At 41.6% G+C, this 19,161-nt stretch overlaps 1 protein-coding gene across 5 annotated transcripts; it reads right to left on the reverse strand.

Moving 5' to 3' along the window:
* Positions 1–4,046: 4,046 nt before the first annotated feature.
* LOC121536775 (integral membrane protein GPR155-like) lies at positions 4,047–19,023 on the reverse strand. Of its 5 annotated transcripts, none has more exons than XM_041844311.2 (16): positions 18,895–19,023; positions 17,644–18,153; positions 17,046–17,445; positions 16,100–16,271; positions 15,851–16,006; positions 14,977–15,060; positions 10,751–10,871; positions 10,511–10,595; positions 10,319–10,409; positions 10,020–10,233; positions 9,838–9,927; positions 9,509–9,636; positions 7,465–7,560; positions 7,301–7,365; positions 7,069–7,206; positions 4,047–5,152 (listed from the first exon to the last, which is right to left on the reverse strand). In XM_041844311.2, exons 2-16 carry the CDS (start codon positions 18,068–18,070, stop codon positions 4,957–4,959), a joined length of 2,463 nt encoding a protein of 820 aa, XP_041700245.1. In that variant the 5' UTR covers positions 18,071–18,153; positions 18,895–19,023; the 3' UTR covers positions 4,047–4,956. The 5 variants fall into 5 exon arrangements, with proteins under 5 accessions (XP_041700245.1, XP_041700244.1, XP_045062513.1 ...); XM_041844310.2 differs by having other exon boundaries at positions 17,644–18,165; XM_045206578.1 differs by having other exon boundaries at positions 17,644–19,023.
* Between the last annotated feature and the right edge of the window lie 138 nt (positions 19,024–19,161).

Genomic DNA, 19,161 nt, shown 5'->3' on the forward strand with positions numbered 1-19,161 from the left:
TGAGGAAGGGGAGGGCCAATCTCCTCAGTGAATTTCATAAAAATAAAAATAGTGAAACATTAAAGATAAAACTATACTAAATATATTCACGTCACCAAATAATTGATTAAAACACACTGTTTTGCAATGAAGGTCTACAGTAGCTTCAACAGCACTCTGTTGGGTAGCACCATGGTGTAGCCGGAGGATAGCTAGTTTCCGTCCTCTGGGTACATTGACTTCAATACAAAACCTAGGAGGCTCATGGTTCTCACCCCCTTCCAAGGACTTACACAGTAATTATGAAAACTTCCAGAGGATTTCCTCCAACCTATCAGAGCTCTTTCAGCATGAACTGACATGTTGTCCACCCAATCAAAGGATCAGAGAATGAATCTAGTACTGAAAGCATACAATCTGGTGAGTAGTTGACTCAAAAAGAGAGAGAAAGACAATAGTTTAACAGTTTTGAACAAATGAATTTCTTTCAAAATGAAGAAGTAAGCAAGAGAGAGAGAGAGCGAGAGATAGCTAGCTATATTAAAAAAAAAAAAAAATCTCCCACTTTCACTTACTTAGCCAGCAAATGCAGCTAGCTAGTTTAGCCTACTGAAACATCCGGCGCAAACAGAGAGGGATGCCATGTTAGCTAGCTGGCTATGGCTATCCAACACTGGAACTTTTCCAACTCAAGGTAAGCTTTTGGTTTTATAAATGTATTGCCACCTGGGCTCGCCGGTGTAACTGCTAAACTGCTTGCTGACAATACACTGTATGTACTGCATGATTGTAGCGGGTTTACTAACGCGTTAATACTAGTAGCAATATTGACTATGATGTTAGCTAATATGGTGACTACAATGTAGGCTGTGTGTAGCGGTTAGCGGTTATGATATGAAGGTTTGGCTTGGAAAGGTTTTTTCGCCTGGTCAGACAGCTGATGTGTTGTGCACTGAAGTCCACAAACGAAGGGAAAAAGTGAGGAGAGCGCGAAGATGCGAGAAGGAATCATGCTGTTTGTTTGTGGCTGCTATAAAAGTAAACCGTGTTTGCGTGTGATCAGGGGTATATTCATTCCGCCGATTCTGTTGAAAAACGTTTCTTAAACAGAAGCAAATATGTCCAATAGAAACTCTCATTTGCAACTGTTGGACTAACGATTAAACCTTAGATCAGCAAGATACAAGCAAGTGTGCAAGGTGGTATTGAATGTGTCACGGTCTGTCACCTTGATTACTCACACTTTTTCTCTAGAGCTACCTTGATTACTCACCCTTTTTCTCTAGAGCTGTGCACTTACGTTGTAAACTTTCATTCATAAGCTAGGTTGTAGCAACCACATGATGGGTATAGGGAACATGAGTGTCATGTAGTAGCCTAAACCTATCCATGTTATATTGAGCTGGGTGAATGGAATATGAATGAGAGTCATCCAATATGCTGTAATAGAAATAAGGCCATGCTCATAAAAAAGAATTGTCCTCCCTGATCTTAAAACGACACCGACCGCCACTGGTTTACAGTAAAATTTCGATGGGTCTTTCATATCTGAATGGCCAGGGGTTGTTTCAAGACCAACCCTTGCATGTCCCACTATGCAAAAGAATACAATGAGTATACCAAACATTAGGAGTTGAGGCGAGAGCTTGGCCTTGTTTTACCATTGAGCTGTTTACTGAGTGATTTGTATAGATTTATTTGAAGTAAAAAGACAGGACATCTTTTCATTGTCACACTACTGCCTTCAGGCATCCTGTTCCACTCTGAAAGGCCCTGCAGGTAGAGCCACACCCACACTTTACCACAACATGTATCCATCAGTTCTGTTTGAACCCAGTATAAAAGGAATCACATAAGCCAGAGGTGCAATACAGCAGTTTTTGCTAAAAAAAAACAGGCTGCAAATCATAGAGGAACATGCAGCATTAGTTAACTTCAAAGTGCATGATACCGTACATTCTCTTTAAGTCAAGTGACATGAAAAAATTTATTGACAAACCATAATTAAAACATTCATAATGCAAAACAAGGTGAATAAATGGCTCAATTAGCTTATTAGCAACAGTAATAAGCACAACCCCATTAAGGACAAAGTAACATGACTCCAAAATAACTCCAATAATAAAGAATATTGCATTTAATCTGGCACATTCGGTATTGTACTCCTTTTCTCTCAACAAACCTAAAACCAAAACAAACTGGAATGATAATTTGGTGTATTTAAAAATCCCAAAAGAAGATACATTATCAGAATAATGTAAATAAAAATAAATTTAAAAAACAATAGCCAAGAATCAAGGCAACAGTAAACATGTTGTCCCCCACGAATGATTCAGAAATAAAAACATTGACTGGGCGGAGCTTATAGGTCCTTATGTGAAACATGTTGCTCATGAGGGGCTGCCTTCAGAAAGTATTCAGACCCCTTGACTTTTTCCACTTTGTTAGGTTACAGCTTTATTCTAAAATTACAATTGTTTTTCCCCTCATCAATCTACACACAATACCCCATAATGACAAAGCAAAAACAGTTTATTTTTAATTTTTTTATTTGTGCTAATTTATTACAAATAAAGAATGTAAATATTACATTTACATAAGTATTCAGACCCTTTACTCAATACTTTGTCGAAGCACCTTTGGCAGCAATTACAGCCTCGACTCTTCTTGGGTATGACACTACAAGCTCGGCATACCTGTATTTAGGCAGTTTCTCCCATTCTTCTCTTCAGATCCTCTCAAGCTCTGTCAGGTAGGATGGGGATTGCTGCACAGCTATTTTCAGGTTTCTCCAGAGATAATAATAATAATATAATATGCCATTTAGCAGACGCTTTTATCCAAAGCGACTTACAGTCATGCGTGCATACATTTTTGTGTATGGGTGATCCCGGGGATCGAACCCACTACCTTGGCGTTACAAGCGCCGTGCTCTACCAGCTGAGCTACAGAGGACCAGAGGAGATGTTTGGTCGGGTTCAAGTCCGGGCTCTGGCTGGGCCACTCAAGGACATTCAGAGACTTGTCCTGAAGCCACTCCTGCGTTGTCTTGGTGGTGTGCTTAGGGTCGTTGTCCTGTTGGAAGGTGAACCTTCGCCCCAGTCCGAGGTCCTGAGCTCTCTGGAGCAGGTTTTCATCAAGGATCTCTCTGTACTTTGCTCTGTTCATCTTTGCCTTGATCCTGACTAGTCTCCAAGTCCCTGCCGCTGAAAAACATCCCCACAGCATGATGCTGCCACCACCATGCTTCACCGTAGGGATGGTGCCATGTTTCCTCCAGACGTGACGCTTGGCATTCAGGCCAAAGAGTTCAATCATGGTTTCATCAGCCCAGAGAATCTTGTTTCTCATGGTCTGAGTCTTTAGGTGCCTTTTGGCAAACTCCAAGCGGGCTGTCATGTGCCTTTTACTGAGGAGTGGCTTCTGTCTGGCCACTCTACCATAAAGGCCTGATTGGTGGAGTGCTGCAGAGATGGTTGTCCTTTTGGAAGGTTCTCCCATCTCCACGGAGGAACTCTAGAGCTCTGTCAGAGTGACCATCGGGTTCTTGGTCACCTCCCTGACCAAGACCCTTCTCCCCCGATTGCTTCGTTTGCCGGGCGGCCAGCTCTAGGAAGAGTCTTGGTGGTTCCAAACGTCTTCCTTTGAAGAATGATGGAGGCCACTATGTTCTTAGGGACCTTCAATGCTGCATAAATGTTTTGATACCCTTCCCCAGATCTGTGCCTCAACACAATCCTGTCTTGGAGGTCTACGGACAATTCCTTCGACCTCATGGCTTGGTTTTTGCTCTGACATGCACTGTCAACTGTGGGACCTTATATAGACAGGTGTGTCCAAATCATGTCCAATCAATCGAATTTACCACAGGTGGACTCCGATCAAGTTGTAGAAACATCAAGGATGATCAATGGAAACAGGTTGCATCTGAGCTCAACTTCGAGTCTCATAGCAAAGGGTCTGAATACTTATGTAAATAAGGTATTTCTGTTTTCGCTTTGTCATTATGGGATATTGTGTGTAGATTGCTGAGGAAATTGTTTAATTTAATCAATTTTAGAATAAGGCCGTAACATAACAAAATGTGGAAAAAGTCAAGGGGTCTGAATACTTTCCGAAGGCACTGTATGTACAACATGTCATGACTGTAGCTCAAACGGGACAGGAGATATGCTTGTTCAAAGTTTTCAGTTGATTACTATAGCGCCCTTGGGCCAATCAGTGTAATTTTGTAAATGCTGGGTCTCTATAGCAAGACGCATCATTCACCCAAGTTTCGTCAAAATCGCCCAATGGTGTCCGAGATATCACGTGACTAATAACGTACAAACGGACGGAGACAGATCCTTTGTCCCCCCTCAATTTCATCATGGGGGAACAAGGTTCAATCAAAGATAAAATTCTGCATCCATAAATTTGGACACCATTCGATCTACATTATTCAAATGTATTAAAAATAGATCTAGCTGCCATATAAATTATGGCCAAATGAAGGGTATTTAGAATACACAGCAACATTAGACATATGTTTTCAATACCTGACAAATACCATTCTTGTCATCCAAACTAAATAAAAACATGTTAAATCAGAGCCTTACGGTATACGAGTGTCATAAAGGGGATACCAGCTAGTCTGAGACGATAATGATATTTGACATCCGTAATTTGGGCCGATCATTATTATCTCTGCCTCTTTGACAACTGTTAAATCTCGTTATGCATACAGTACCACACAAAAACTCACAAAAAATAGTCAGTTTAAAAGAAAACTAACAAGTGCTCAATGCTTGTTATGACTGCACACACCCATGTGCAAAACAATACAAGCATTTAAAAAAGCAGCAGACTCTTCAAGTCAACCAATACTGCTAGTGCTAGGTAGGTAGCGACCTGGATTCAGGTCTGGTAGATAGCTGATCCCTTTTTCATTCTGTGCCTCTGGAAAACCCTTGAGACTGGGCCTACTCAGGGCCCACCTTACGCTGGGAAACGGAAGTGCAGCTCGTCATCTTGGAAGCCGTACTCCTGGGTGATGTGCTGGAGCACCCCACCCTGTTGCAGCCGGACCCCGTAGAGCAGTGCCGCTCCTCTGTCCTGTGACAGACCCACCTGCAACAGCCACTCCACCAGCTCACTGCCAAGAAAAGTGTCCACCACTGTCCTCTCCCCACACCTGTGGGTCAGAGGAAGGATTCACCAACGGGCCAGTTAGGCACTCCCCACAGCTGCCAGGTCGAAGAGGAATGAGAGAGAGAGGGAAGGAGAGGGAGCAGATACAGTGCCTTCAGAAATAATTCACACCCCTTCACATTTTGTTGCGTTAAAGTGGGATTAAAATGGATTTAATTGTCATTTTTTGTCAACAATCGACACAAAATATTCAAACGTCAAAGTGGAATTTGTAAAACAATTAATGCAAAATAAAACACTAATATATCTTCATTAGATAAGTATTAAACACCCTGAGTCAATACATGTTAGAATCACCTTTGACAGCGATTAAAGCTGTGAGTCTTTCAGGGTACGTCTCTAAGAGCTTTCCACACCTGAATTGTGCAACATTTGACCATTATTCTTTTCAAAATCCTTCAAGCTTTGTCAAATTGGTTGTTGATCATTGCTAGACAACCATTTGCAGGTCTTGCCATATATTTTCAAGCATATTTATGTCAAAACTAACTGCCATATTCACTATCTTCTAGGTAAGTAACTCCAGTGTAGATTTGGCCTTGTGTTTTAGGTTATTGTCCTGCTGAAAAGTGAAGTCATCTCCCAGTGTCTGGTGGAAAGCAGACAACCAGTTTTTCTCTAGGATTTTGCCTGTGCTTAGTGCCATTCAGTTTCTTTTTTATCCTGAAAAACTCCCCAGTCCTTAATGATTACAAGCATATCCATAACATGATGCAACTACCACTATGCTTGAAAATATGGAGAGTGGTACTCAGAAATGTGTTGGATTGTATTTGTTCCAAACATAACACTTTGTTTTCAGGACAAAACGTGAATTGCTTTGCCACATTTGTTGCAGTATTACTTAAGTGCCCTGTTGCAAACAGGATGCATGTTTTGGAATATTTTTATTCTGTACAGGCTTCTTTCTTTTCACTCTGTCATTTAGGTTAGTATTGTGGAGTAACTAAAATGTTGTTGATCCATCCTCAGTTCTCCTATCAAAGCCATTAAACTCTAACTGTTTTTAAGTCACAATTGGCCTCATGGTAAAATTTCTGAGTGGTTTTCTTCCTCTCCGGCAACTGAGTTAGGAAGGACACCTGTATCTTTGTAGTTATCCATGCTCAAAGGGATATTCAATGTCTGCTTTTTACATTTTTTACCCATTTACCAATAGGTGCCCTTCTTTGCGGGGCATTGGAAAACCTCCCTGGTCTTTGTGGTTGAACCTGTGTTTGAAATTCACTGCTCAACAGGGACCTTACAGATAATTGTATGTGTGGGGTACAGCGATGAGGTAGTAATTTAAAAATCATGTTAAACATTATTATTGCACACAGAGTGAGTCCATGCAATGTATTATGTGACTTGTTAAGCAAATGTTGACTCCTGAACTTATTTAGGCTTGCCATAACAAAGGGGTTGAATACTTATTGACTCAAGACATTTCATCTTTAATTAATGTGAAGAAAAAAAACTAGAAAAAAAAAAAACATCCACTTTGACATTATGGGGTATTAGGTGTAGGCCAGTGACAGAAAAATCTCAATTTAATCAATTTTACATTCAGGCTGTAACACAACAAAATGTGGAAAAAGTAAAGGGGTGTGAATACTTTCTGAAGGCACCGTAGCCAGGATGGCACACCGAAACAAACGCAAGAGAGATGTGCTCAACACAATCCATGCACCAAAACTAAATATTTATATTAGGGATGATCAATGGGTATAATGCTGTTGTTACAAAAACTGTCAGACTGTCAAATCATACGCAAAGTTGTGAATAACTGCATAACATGGGAGGTTTCATATATACCGTGAGCCGTTTTAGGAAAGACACATTGGGTGCACAGTAAAAGCAGTGTCTACTGAATCCCTGAGCAGAGCAGCCCTGTAAGGTGACTAATTGACCCCTCACCTGTTCATCTGGACAATGTCCCGGACACACTGCTCTTTGTGGCATCTGATGAATTGAGTGCAGGTCATCATGATGTCATCAGATACAACCAGTTGAGGCTGCTCCTCTGGCTTCATTCTATGCCACAGACAGGATATCCTGGACACAGGTAAAAAAAAGTATTCTCAAGGCTTCTTATTCAATACACAGCTCACTACTCGATCGTATGAAATGCATGTCAGGGGGCTCTTACTTCTTTTTAAATGGCAGTATTATCAAATGTTTGTCCAGCCCAAAAATCCCGAATGAGATGAAGCTCTGAGAACAAAAAACACAGATATGTAAACACCACCACCATTGAGTAAATACAGTGGCTCCAAATCCCAATGTGTCTAGGGAGACCTACATGTACAGTACCTGTCCATAGTTGACCACAGCACAGAAGAACTGCAGCTCTAAGTAAAGTCTGCCAGGGACTCGACTAAAGAGCCACCACAGGCAACTGGACAGGTTCTAAAACAGGGGAGAGAGATTCAAACAGGGATCATCATACTCACCCAAAATTGAAGGACAGGACAGCAGTAAAACAACTCAACATACAGGCTCATTTCCATGTAAAATACAGGCCATTTCCATGTAAAAGGACCCATGAGCACCAACATGTGAAGTTCATAGGAGCACATCAAATTTGGTGTCAAATGAAAGCTAAGAGCACATTTTAGAGAAATTAAGGCATATATATTTTCCAACCATTCATCCTAAAATTAGGAATAAGCGAAGGCTTTGATTTCTGGTCAAATCTTAAAAAGGTATTAGAAAAACATCAAAACACATTAAATGCTGAAGTTAACTAAATGTACACATTGGTTTCCTTACCCTGTAAGTAGTCTATGGACAAGGTATGAAAGCAATCCATGCTTTGGTTTAGCTGCCCTGGCACCGTTTCCATTTGGCATAAATCCCATTCAAGTCATGGGACCGATATTAGCATTTTTCACGCATCATGTTCAAATCATCCGAAAGTATCTAAAAACAAAGTCACTTATAGATGTTTTGAATCGTGATGTGCAAAAAATGCTAATATCGGTTCCATGACTTCAATGGGATTTGTGCCACAAATGCTAAAACGTTAGCATGTGGAAACAGTGCCAGGGAAACTAAACTAAAGCATGGATTGCTGTCATACCTTGTCCATAGACTGCTTAGTGCTTACAGGGTAAGGAAACCAATATGTAACTTGGGAATTTTGGTGAACTATCCCTTTAAGACCCTTCCCAACTAAAATCAACATTTACATTTAATTTTGCAGAAATTATTTGCCTTCTGAAAGTTTAAGAAATATTGCCTAGTGTCTTCTCATTCTGTTACAAAAAACCCACATATCTTTAAGATATGTTCAAATTTCTCTCCCTCATGAGGGAGGATAATGAAAGTTCACAGAAGTAACAAGTAAAGGTAGACCTACCAATTATAGTGTTTTTACTGATAACAATTTTGTTAATGATTTATTAAGGGATTGAAACGTGTCATTCTGTTATGAAATCCATAACAGAATGACCGAAAAATCAGTAACAGAATGACTAAATTAGCTGAAATGGGAAATGATATTAGTCACAAACCACAGTTGGGTCACCTGTTATTGCCCTCCCTTCCACTGGCATACTGTTCAGCTCATAATTGTGAAAACAGTCTGGACAACCCTTCCCTCTCTCTCACCCAGTCTTTCTCCCTGTCTACCTTTCTCTTCTCTCCACTTAATAACCCTATCAGTCCCGAGACCCCAGAATATTCTCATAGATAGCTTTTAATAATTTGTAGCTGAAACCATTCGGACTTTACAGACGTTTTTGTAAAAATCACACAGACTAATGGATGCAGAAGAAATAGATGAATCCAATTGTACAACCCAGAAGTCTGTAGCTCAAACACACAATGTTTAAAAGGGGTTAGAAGTCCAAATCGTGTCGGCATCGCGGTAGGAATCAATGGGTTAATGTCACCTCTCCCGGCTCTTACTGACATCTACCCATGAGCCCCCTCGCTTTCCATTGAATGTAACCAGCGTCCTCACCCACTGACCACAGACAGACACCGGATATCCATGGACGTTGAAAAGCAGTTGACAATTTGTCAGTCCAAATCAGAACCAATCATAGACAAGATTGGACAGCACATTACAGTACAGTAAAGAAACAGAGTAATAATAATAATAATAATAATAATAATAATAATAATAATAATAATACGCCATTTAGCAGACGCTTTTATCCAAAGCGACTTACAGTCGTGCGTGCATACATTTTTGTGTATGGGTGGTCCCGGGGATCGAACCCACTACCTTGGCGTTACAAGCGCCGTGCTCTACCAGCTGAGCTACAGAGGACCACAGAGTAGAGGTCAGTAAAGTACAGTAGGGTTTCCCAACAGTCTCAGCGTCATTCTGTAATAGTGAGTCACTCACAGCTAGTAGGCTGACGGTCAGTAGCAGGCATAGGAGCACATGGCGGGCCACTTGTCTGTCTGCCACCTGCCTCTGCTGCTCCTGGGCCAGTAGACTGCCTGGGGACTCACAGCCAGTCCCACACTGACCTGAGGGAGACCACAGAGCAGACCCACTGTTACTGACCCACAAGGTAATGACTGATACTGTAGGTTAGTTGACTGATTCATTTGAAGTGTGAAATTTGTTTAACAACATTTTACATAGTTTGTATACAAGAAGAAGAGATATGACACAATGAATTCAAATGAAGACTTGAGGGATGTAACGTAGGTTTCTTAAATCACTACCTGGCTGGATGATAAGTGTGTCATTCATGTTTGTGCTGACAATCATATCAGGCATGGGCTGGGACAGAGCACAGTCACACATATGGCACTCTGACAACACACACAGACATAAAAAAAAAAAATCAGCATCATACACTTGATTAACTAGTATTATATACGTCATAAATCCAGCTAACATATACCTCTGTTGATGCTTCCGGTTCCGGCTGGCTCAAACATGTCTGGGATAGTTTGGGTATCTGGGCCACTCTGGGGCCTCAGATCCTCAGTAGTGCCTAGCATAGAGTCTCTCTCCAGGACATGGTACTTTGAGTCCCACGTGCCTCGACGGAGGCCCACCAAAGAGCACCCGCCCAGCACTATGCTGAAGGCAAGCACAACTGAGGTGCAGATGACCTGCAGAAGACACAAAGACAGAAGGTCAGGATGATGAAGTCATGTTCTATGAGAGGTGCTGTCTTCTTTCCCCAGTCTGTCTCACCTGGGGTCTTCCATAGAAGAAAGCTGAATCGATGGTGTCAGGCATCCTCACCCCAGTCATGAGGAGCACTGCTGCCACAAGGGCTGGGACTCTGTTGACATCAGATACAAAATGTGTTTGAGCAGCAGATTAAACAAAAAGGTCCCTTTGTTTCCAATAATTCAATTATTCAGTGGAAAACTCATGACTCACCCCCAGCCTGCAATCACCAGGAAGCCTGGCGCAACCTTTAGCTCACCACCTCTCTTCATCAACACAAGGGAAAGTGCTATCAGACCTAAAACAACACAACATGCACTCTATGGTGAGAGTATCATTGCTAGACTTAAAATCACAGTATATTAACATACTTTATACATACAACACAAATGCATACTATAAGAGAAAATGGTGGTAATATAATGTTGATGGTCGTGTGTGTGACAGACATACCTGGCCATACATAAGTACTGTACAGTGAGCCGTACAACAGTGTGAATGTCAACACGTGTCCAATGAAGCTGTCTTGTCTCACAACAAAGTTCCACAAGATCATGCCAACACAAGCTAGAATCTAGATGCACGGAGAGGCAAAACGTCAATAGACAGCAGCAAGCAATCACAAGACGACATTTAGACAGTGATATTGCTATTACGGCTTTGTACTATGGACAATATGATATGTACAACATTATTCAGCGTACTCAGGCTGACTGGCTCTCGTTCAGGCAAAGGAGAAGTAAGAAATGTGCACTCAGGCTATCCGGAAGACTAAAGCTAGTTACTTTAAGGAGCAGTTCTCTCTCTGTGGGTCTAACCCCAAGAAGTTCTGGAAAACGGTGAAAGACCTGAAGAATAAACCCTCCTCACAGCTGCCCATGTCCCTTAATGTTGATGATGTGGTTGTTACTGACAAAGAGCACATGGCTGAGCTCTTTAATCACCATTTCATTAAGTCAGGATTCCTATTTGACTCAGCCATGCCTCCTTGCCCGTCCAACATTTCCTCATCTCCCAGTCCTTCTAATGTGACTAGTCCTGATGCTCCTCCCTCTTTTTCCCATGCCCCGCTACAAAGTTTCTCCCTGCAGCCGGTCACTGAGTCTGAGGTGCTAAAGGAACTCCATAAACTTGACACCAAAAAACCATCTGGTTCAGATGGTTTAGACCCTTTCTTCTTTAAGGTTGCAGTCCCTATGATCGCCAAGCCTGTCTCTAACCTTTTTTAACCTGTCTCTCCTCTCTGGGGAGGTTCCCATTGCTTGGAAAGCAGCCACGGTGCGTCATTTATTTAAAGGGGGTGATCAAGCTGATCCTAACTGTTATAGGCCAATTTCTATTTTGCCCTATTTATCAAAAGTGTTGGAAAAACTTGTCAATATTCAGCTGACTGGCTTTATTGATGTCTATAGTATTCTCTCTGGTAGGCAATCTGGTTTCTGCTCAGGTTATGGATGTGTCACTGCAACCATAAAGGTCCTAAATGATGTCACCATTGCCCTTGATTCTAAGCAATGTTGTGCTGCTATTTTTTATTGACTTGCCCAAAGCTTTTGATACGGTAGACCATTCCATCCTTGTTGGCCGGCTAAGGAGTATTGGTGTCTCTGAGGGGTCTTTGACCTGGTTTGCTAACTACCCCTCTCAAAGAGTGCAGTGTGTAAAGTCAGAACATCTGCTATCTCAGCCACTGCCCATCACCAAGGGAGTACCCCAAGGCTCGATCCTAGGCCCCACACTCTTCTCAATTTACATCAACAATATAGCTCAGGCAGTAGGAAGCTCTCTCATCCATTTATATGCAGATGATAGTCTTATACTCAGCTAGCCCCTCCCCAGATTTTGTGTTAAATGCTCTACAACAAAGCTTTCTTAGTGTCCAACAAGCTTTCTCTGCCCTTAACCTTGTTCTGAACACCTCCAAAACAAAGGTCATGTGGTTTGGTAAGAAGAATGCCCCTCTCCCCAACGGTGTGATTACTACCTCTGAGGGTTTAGCGCTTGGGAGTATGGCTAGACAGTACACTGTCCTTCTCTCAGCACATATCAAAGCTGCAGGCTAAGGTTAAATCTAGACTTGGTTTCCTCTATCGTAATCGCTCCTCTTTCACCCCAGCTGCCAAACTAACCCTGATTCAGATGACCATCCTACCCATGCTAGATTAGATTACGAAGACGTCATTTATAGATTGGCAGGTAAGGGTGTTCTCGAGCGGCTAGATGTTCTTTACCATCCGGCCATCAGATTTGCTACAAATGCTGCTTATAGGACACATGACTGCACTCTATACTCCTCTGTAAACTGGTCATCTCTGTATACCCGTTGCAAGACACACTGGTTGATGCTTATTTACAAAACCCTCTTAGGCCTCACTCCCCCCTATCTGAGATACCTACTGCAGCCCTCATCCTCCACATACAACACCCGTTCTGCCAGTCACATTCTGTTAAAGGTCCCCAAAGCACACACATCCCTGGGTCGCTCCTCTTTCCAGTTCGCTGCAGCTAGCGACTGGAACGAGCTGCAAAAAACACTAAAACTGGACAGTTTTACAGTTGAAGTCGGAAGTTTACATACACTTAGGTTGGAGTCATTAAAACTCGTTTTTCAACCACTCCACAAATGTCTTGTTAACAAAGTATAGTTTTGGCAAGTCGGTTAGGACATCTACTTTGTGCATGACACAAGTAATTTTTCAAACAATTGTTTACAGACAGATATTTCACTTATAATTCACTGTATCACAATTCCAGTGGGTCAGAAGTTTACATACATTAAGTTCACTGTGCCTTTAAACAGCTTGGAAAATTCCAGAAAATGATGTCATGGCTTTTGAAGCTTCTGATAGGCTAATTGACATCATTTGAGTCAATTAGAGGTGTTCCTGTGGATGTATTTCAAGGCCTACCTTCAAACTCAGTGCCTCTTTGCTTGACATCATAGGAAAATCAAAAGAAATCAGCCAAGACCTCAGACATTTTTTTGTAGACCTCCACAAGTCTGGTTCATCCTTGGGAGCAATTTCCAAACGCCTGAAGGTACCACGTTCATCTGTACAAACAATAGTACGCACGTATAAACACCATGGGACCACGCAGCCATCATACCGCTCAGGAAGGAGACGAGTTCTGTCTCCTAGAGATTAACGTACTTTGGTGCGAAAAGTGCAAATCAATCCCAGAACAACAGCAAAGGACATTGTGAAGATGCTGGAGGAAACAGGTACAAAAGTATATATATCCACAGTCAAACGAGTCCTATATCGACATAACCTGAAAAGCCGCTCAGCAAGGAAGAAGCCACTGCTCCAAAACCGCCATAAAAAAGCCAGAATACGGTTTGCAACTGCACATGGTGACAAAGATCGTACTTTTTGGAGAAATGAACTCTGGTCTGATGAAACAAAAATAGAACTGTTTGGCCATAATGACCATTGCTATGTTTGGAGGAAAAAGGGGGGCCTTGCAAAGAAGAACACCATCCCAACCGTGAAGCACGAGGGTGGCAGCATCATGCTGTGGGGGTGCTTTGTTGCAGGAGGGACTGGTGCACTTCACCAAATAGATGGCATCATGAGGAAGGAAAATGATGTGAATATATTGAAGCAACATCTCAAGACATCAGTCAGGAAGTTAAAGCTTGGTCGCAAATGGGTCTTCCAAATGGACAATAACCCCAAGCATACTTCCAAAGTTGTGTCAAAATGACTTAAGGACAACAAAGTCAAGGTATTGAAGTGGCCATCACAAAGCCCTGACCTCAATCCTATAGAAAATGTGTGGGCAGAACTGAAAAAGCATGTGCGAGCAAGGAGGCCTACAAACCTGACTCAGCTCTGTCAGGAGGAATGGGCCAAAATTCACCCAACTTATTGTGGGAAGCTTGTGGAAGGCTACCCGAAAAGTTTGACCCAAGTTAAACAATTTAAAGGCAATGCTACCAAATACTAATTGAGTGTATGTAAACTTCTGACCCACTGGGAATGTGATGAAAGAAATAAAAGCTGAAATAAATCATTCTCTCTACTATTATTCTGACATTTCAAATTCTTAAAATAAAGTGGTGATCCTAACTGACCTAAAACAGGGAATTTTTACTAGGATTAAATGTCAGGAATTGTGAAAAACTGAGTTTAAATGTATTTGGCTAAGGTGTATGTAAACTTCCGACTTCAACTGTATCTCCATCTCTTCATTCAAAGACTCAATCATGGACACTCTTACTGACAGTTGTGGCTGATTCGCGTGATGTATTGTTGTCTCTACCTTCTTGCCCTTTGTGCTGTTGTCTGTGCCCAATAATGTTTGTACCATGTCTTGTGCTGCTACCATGTTGTGCTGCAGCCATGTTGTGTTGCTACCATGTTGTTTTCATGTTGGGTTGCTGCCATGCTATGTTGTTGTCTTAGGTCTCTCTTTATGTAGTGTTGTGGTGTCTCTCTTGTTGTGATGTGTGTTTGGTCCTATATTTATATTTTTAAATCCCAGCCCCCGTCCCCGCAGGAAGCCTTTTGCCTTTTGGTAGGCCGTCATTGTAAATAAGAATTTGTTCTTAACTGACTTGCCTAGTTAAATAAAGGTTAAATAAAATACAAAAATGATATGGACATACTGATACAATATGCATATGGGATGGATGTTTTGTGAAAACTAACAGATTTTCAAAAGGAAAGCCTTGCCTGTGCCAAGACCAGATTGACCGTGAACATGTGAGGTAGTCTCTTAAATTTCTTACTCAGGAACATGACAGTTACTGTCCAAGCCTGTAACGAAAAAGATAAGAGATCTCAACATTAAATATGCTTGTCTACACATACCATACAGAAAATGATAACATACTTCTTAATGTAAACTGCAATGGCAATTTCATAATCCCAGATCATAATAAACACCATATGCATTCTAGAGCAGTAACATTCAGTGAAACTACATCACAGCATATAAGAATGGTCATATGACCAGTCTAGAATGTCAAAAAATGGGCAGCCGAATGAGAACAAGAACAGAAAATAAACAGTCCTACATGAAAAGCTGCTCTCTGTGTTGCATCATGGAGGACAGCTGTTTTACTAGCATTGTGTTGCCTTGAAGAAGTTAAACTGAGGCAACATTATACGAGGAAGTAAGCCTCAAGTATCATATTATTGGCACCAGACAGAGACATCCTGCTGATGACTTTGAACTGCCTGGTTGCAAGTCATATCCCTATCCCTGCTGTTCATAGACTCCCTGCTCTAAGCTTTTCAATATCATTGTTTCCATTTTCAAATACTGAATCAATGTAGCCTAGTCTAGATAGTATCATCTAACAATATCACCTGATAACCCCCTCAACTACTGTCCCCCAATTGCCCCAAATACCACAATATGAATGGGATAATGTGAAAAGAAGCTTTAGTACAATCAACACCTGCTTGTGGGTTATAATTTCCTGAAATCCGACCACCCTGTCTGAAATGAAATAAATAACCAGCACAAAGCCAGTTGAAAAGTAAAGATTACAGTTAATGATAGTTCTTCTTTCATAATGATGGGAGGCAGGGAAAAACTCACCAGTGCAACTAAGCTGATGATGCTGACATTAAAGCTGACATTCTGCAGCGAATCCATCAATGGCTTAGGGTCCATCCATGGTATTGTCAGCAACCATGCAGAAACATACATAATGGGAGCTGAGAGAAATGTGCTTATTACCATCCCTGAGGTAACCTGTTTGAAAACAATACACAAGAAAATGTGACACTGTCAATGTCTTCATATGACATACATTTCTATCCATATAGGACAGGGTAGGTGACTTACAACTTGTAGCTCCATGTTATAATGAGCAGCATAGATGGCCACACTGGGGGCAGTAGGGAAGACTCCATAGAGGAAGGCATAGTTGGAGAGGCTGGAGTGTTCGAGACTAGAGCTGGTGTTGTCAGCGTCCAGCAGCTCCACCATCTCTCGACAGATCAACGGCATCACCAACCTCCAGAAGAAACACATGTTATTCAGTTTCATTGTAATGTTACGATTACGAAATGTTACAAGAGAAATGCCTGATTCATTCACAAGGAATCATCAGGTAAGAAGGAAGATACTTTATTTTCAATGGTCTGGCTCGTAGCCTGGTCCCAGATCTGTTTGTGCTTTTGCCTACTCCATTGTCATGGACTCCATTGTTTGTAAACAATGTGATTGTAAAAAAGCACCGTATAGCTTCATAACATGGTTAAAACAAAAAAATGTATATCAAGGATGGTCAGTCTGTTCATCCATAGCTCTGTTACATTTCTCCAGCCCCATCCCTCAGCTGTTTACCAAAACAGTGGTGGGGTATCCGCTTTGTTATTGTTTGAACAGCAGATTGCCCCTTTAAGATTGTATGAGAATAAATAAATGTTTGAAGGTCAAAATACTGAAATGTGGATTGGTGCCAGTATTCAAGAATGTTTGTATTATACAAAACAATGGTAGTCATGTACCAAGGTTGCTTTGTGTGTAACAGACCTATACAGATCTACAGTTAGTTCTGAGTCAATAACCAGCGAGGAATAACATTACACAGAACACCTAACACTTAATTACAAGAAGATGTGCTGTCCTGACACTGTATGATTACAATGCTTTTTTAGGTACAGTATGAATGTGTATGAACTGTAGGCCTATTATGAATATTAATTATGGTAGCCTACATGTGTAATAATCTAGGCTAACATTCTTAAACTCAACCAATCCATCCTAAATCCCCTGAAACACTCACAGTTTTGCTGTAATGAGCAGGATAAGGGCTACAACCGTGGACCTGGTGAGCTTCCCCAACTGGCCCACCATGGATAGGCCCAAGTAGAACAGAGCGGCTCCTCCAAAAGAGTTGGCCAGGCCGTCCACAAACTGCTCCATGAAAGCAGGGATCTTCTGATCCAGGATGAAGTGGAAGATAATGCCAATAACAACCATTAAGACTATGGGGTTCTTCAGAACCTGCAGGATGACCACACCCACTATCTTGAGTTTGCTCTGCTGCCGGTCTCTCTGGTCCCTCCACTTCTGGATCTCACAGAAGGCAAACCCAATGGGGTTGAGAAGCATGAGGGACACTGGTGCCACCAGGTAAATGTACTGTAGGTACTCTGGGTGTGTGTTCTTGTACAAGGCCTCAACTGTGAAGAAAGGTACAGTTCAGGAAGTTCCCTTTTAGGGAGGAGAGCAGAGTGAAATCAAACTTTTTGTCACAAATCAACAAGATTTTTAAGTATGACATCAAGACATCTATTTCCTTTGTTCTGAGGTTCTGCCAGGAGGCTAACAATTTTAAAGGACTGAAACTGAAAGGATGGAAAGATTAATACAACACTCACCAATCGGGTATCCCAAAGCAAAGTCATTGCTTTGAGTAGCAAAGATGGAGAATAGGCCAGCTTTGCTGAAGCGAGTGTCAGGATTGGCAACCATTAGTGTAATCACACACACAATGAAAAACACAGACACCTTGGCGATGAGAATACTCCACAAAAATGGCCAGATGACATTCCCAAAGTCCAACAGTACCATGTTCTTAAAGAGCAATGCTGGGAGGGCAAACTTAGAAACAAAGTTCCCCAATCCTTTGGCCTGTGTGGATGTGATGATGTTTGCTCGCCCAGCAATGTAGCCACACAAGATGATCCCAAAACACTCCAGGAGTGCTGGAAAGAGCTTGTCAATAGACATGGTGGGAGGGGTGTCAGAGGGATCCAAGTACCCATATGAAAGGTTGAGGTTGTTACTGATGGCAGGGACCTCCATTGTGGCGCTGGTGGTTTAAATTCTCAGATATCAGCTCTCATGCCTGGCCACGCTGATGGGGTTGCTGGTGTCACTACCAGTTACTGAAAAAATTACTTGGAGAACAGTCAAACTAACATTTCAATTTGGAGTCCCTAAAACGGCATCGTTGGGAAAGGGCTCGTAACTAAGTAAGCACTGTTGTATTCGCACATGTGACAAACAACATTTTATTTTATTTTGATTTGAACCATCTATACATGGTAGTTACATAGGTATACCTAGCTTGTCAGCCTAATGAATTTCCCTACAGACTCACGAAGTTGCGTCCCGAAGCTAAGGTATAGCCACAATTTACAGCGGTTGCTAGATGTAACGTTAAGCACAAACAGTCTACAGTAGCTCCTTTGTAGCTATGTATCCTTCTCACAATGTAAAATGTTAGATACAAGGTATCACTCACAAAAAATGTAGATCAACTGTTCTATAATACACGTTAGTGAAAATATGGATAAACATGCATGCACCCAGGAATCTGAGCTAATTTAGGTATGATAAAAAATGGGTAGCATTGCTATTAGCTTGATGAAAAATAGAGCGCCATTCTGTAAAAAAGACTTACGTAGCTAGCTACTCGCAGCTACAGATAATCATGGCATGGAGTTCGAGGATTAGCTTGCTAAATTACCTAGCTAGCTAGCCAATTCACCTTGCTCTAGCCAGTTAGTACGTGCGCTATTTATAAATAGGTGACATCATGATACGCTAGTTTGCCAAATGCCAATGTACCGGGTGCTATTTGGACTAGTCTACAAGTAACTGTAAAAAAAGACAAGACAACTTACCGGTACCTCTCTCTATGTCATAACACACCGCAATTTCCTTCTTGTTTTGACAGCAAACTACTTCACCAATCACATTAAACGACATGGGGGCGGGGGAGAAACAATTTTGCGTAATGTTGCACATGGGCCTCTCGCGTGGTCAAAATGCAGTCTTTTGAAGGATTCAGACCTCCACGTTTCACATGCAGACAGTACTTGTTGAGATACTATTGCATTTTTGATAGCATTGATTGTTCTTTCACTTGTCCATAAGGATCTTATTTTATC

The sequence above is a fragment of the Coregonus clupeaformis genome, chromosome 23 (genome assembly GCF_020615455.1).
Source record: "Coregonus clupeaformis isolate EN_2021a chromosome 23, ASM2061545v1, whole genome shotgun sequence".
Taxonomy (NCBI): Eukaryota; Metazoa; Chordata; class Actinopteri; order Salmoniformes; family Salmonidae; genus Coregonus; species Coregonus clupeaformis.